The sequence below is a fragment of the Pseudomyrmex gracilis genome, unplaced genomic scaffold, assembly GCF_002006095.1.
Source record: "Pseudomyrmex gracilis isolate BER0280 unplaced genomic scaffold, ASM200609v1 scaffold_735, whole genome shotgun sequence".
NCBI classification, from domain to species: Eukaryota; Metazoa; Arthropoda; class Insecta; order Hymenoptera; family Formicidae; genus Pseudomyrmex; species Pseudomyrmex gracilis.
The window spans coordinates 33,583-35,517 of record NW_018021319.1 but is presented as its reverse complement, the minus strand read 5'-3'; the positions used below and the strand labels follow the sequence as shown (position 1 = coordinate 35,517).

Here is a 1,935-nt window from a genome sequence, read left to right as displayed (position 1 = left end):
ATAAACAAACTCGCTCGACTCTCTCGCAGCAGGACTTCCGTGTCCACTGTAGAGAGAGATATGGAAAACGACGCGTTTACTGTTGCGTCACACCACAGCCCGACCGTATCCATGGGCCAGGACGTAACAATATGATATGATAAACTGTAAATATTAAAGTAGTGCTTGCGCAAACAAATTCTATAACTATTATTGTTTTTATTTTGTATAAATTATTAATTCAATGCAGTAATAACAGTTCTATTTTGTTTAATTTAGAAAAAGTTCGGCGAACGTCTATAGACCAACTAATATTTGATTTAAAAGATGAAAGAAAAATATCAGAAGAAGCTACAGAAAGGCGACACAAAGAAAATCTAGAGCAACGCGACAAATTTCTTAGTACTTTTGAAAAAATGCTAAATATTTTAGAAAAAAAATAACAAGTATTTTATTTAAACAAATATAATTTTTACAGTTGTGTTCTTAAAGTTTAATAAAAAAAGTTGCAATAATTTCAGTTAAATAATTAGACAAAAGTAAACTTTTGAAACGTTTTGTTTTTTTATTAAATATTAATATTAAATATTAATTAATATTAATATTAAATATTACTTAATATTAATTAAATATTAATTAATATTATTTAAATATTGTAATGTAGGATGTACATCAGATGACTGTGATTTTATTTTTTTATATAGTTTGCATATGTGATTTAGATAGAATTTAGAAACAAGACAATAAATTTTTACTTTTAGTACAAATGAGATATAGTCTGATATATATATGTAAAAGTATATATATGTAAAAGTATGTAAAAGTATCTTCCAAAAAAATTATATGTATTGTATTATAGTTTGAATAAAGTAAAAATACAAATCTGAAATAATGGAATAAAATTTATTATTTAAGAAAAAGAACACAAAAAACACAAAACGAAAAAGAAAGAAAAAGAACACAAAACGTCCTGTTTTTCTAATAAGTTTACAATTTTAGGTTTTTTTAAAAAAATATAATATTTATAAAAATTCTGTTTAGCATCTGATTTATTTCAAAGTATAAAAAACATTACAAACTACTTTTTTTATTTGTATGAAAATAAAAGAATCAAAATACATTATACGTAATATACATTATATAATAAAATAATATAGATAATAGATATTTTACATATTGCGCATAATCAAAGAGTTACAAATTTTATTTTGTTTTATACTTCCTGCATTATTATCATGTCTTTCATTCAGTAATTGAATATGCTCATTTTCTATATCTATTTCCGCGTTTGGAAAATCGTCATTTTGCAACAAACAGATGTTATGTAGAACACAACATGCAATGATAAATTCTGGGATTAAATCAACTCGTTCCATATCAAGAACTGTTAGTAAACTTCTAAATCTTCCTTTTAATAAGCCAAATGCTCGTTCAATTACAGTTCGAGCGGATGAAAGACAATAATTGAAATTTTTCTGTCTTCTTGTTAAATGTCCATTGTCGCGGAATGGCGTCATTACATGATTGTGGAGCATATAAGCTGCATCACCAATCAAATGAGTATCATTTGGGAACTTTGTTGGATCTTTTAAATATTCATATATTTCTGATAAACGAAATACTCGTTGATCGTGGACGGAACCAACGTGTCCGGCAAGACAATGAAGGAATCTTTGTTCATGATCACAAACTGCCTATTACAAATAATCATATTATTATTTTAATAAATCATAGTAGTTAACTGTTTTTTATAAATTTGTTACATATTTATATCTAATTTAAAACAATATTTTGGCGTTTTGGCGGAAGGTTCTGCATCGGCGAGGAGAGAGGAGTACTCCGTAGGCGTGTAAAAGATAAAAGCTCTTTTTATATATGAACTAATATATTTACACTATGTACAAGGAAATGATCTTTGGTTTTTATAAGAGGGGCCCTGAGAAGGGCCGTTTGTCT

General features: G+C 26.7%; 1 protein-coding gene across 1 annotated transcript in view; it reads right to left on the bottom strand.

Moving 5' to 3' along the window:
- Positions 1 to 1,148: 1,148 nt before the first annotated feature.
- The window catches only part of LOC109861402 (protein ANTAGONIST OF LIKE HETEROCHROMATIN PROTEIN 1-like), a 7,659-nt gene continuing 6,872 nt past the window's right edge, over positions 1,149 to 1,935 (bottom strand). The window contains exon 5 of the mRNA XM_020441037.1: positions 1,149 to 1,673. Coding sequence (XP_020296626.1) covers positions 1,149 to 1,673 — 525 coding nt within the window. The remainder of the gene's footprint in view (positions 1,674 to 1,935) is intronic.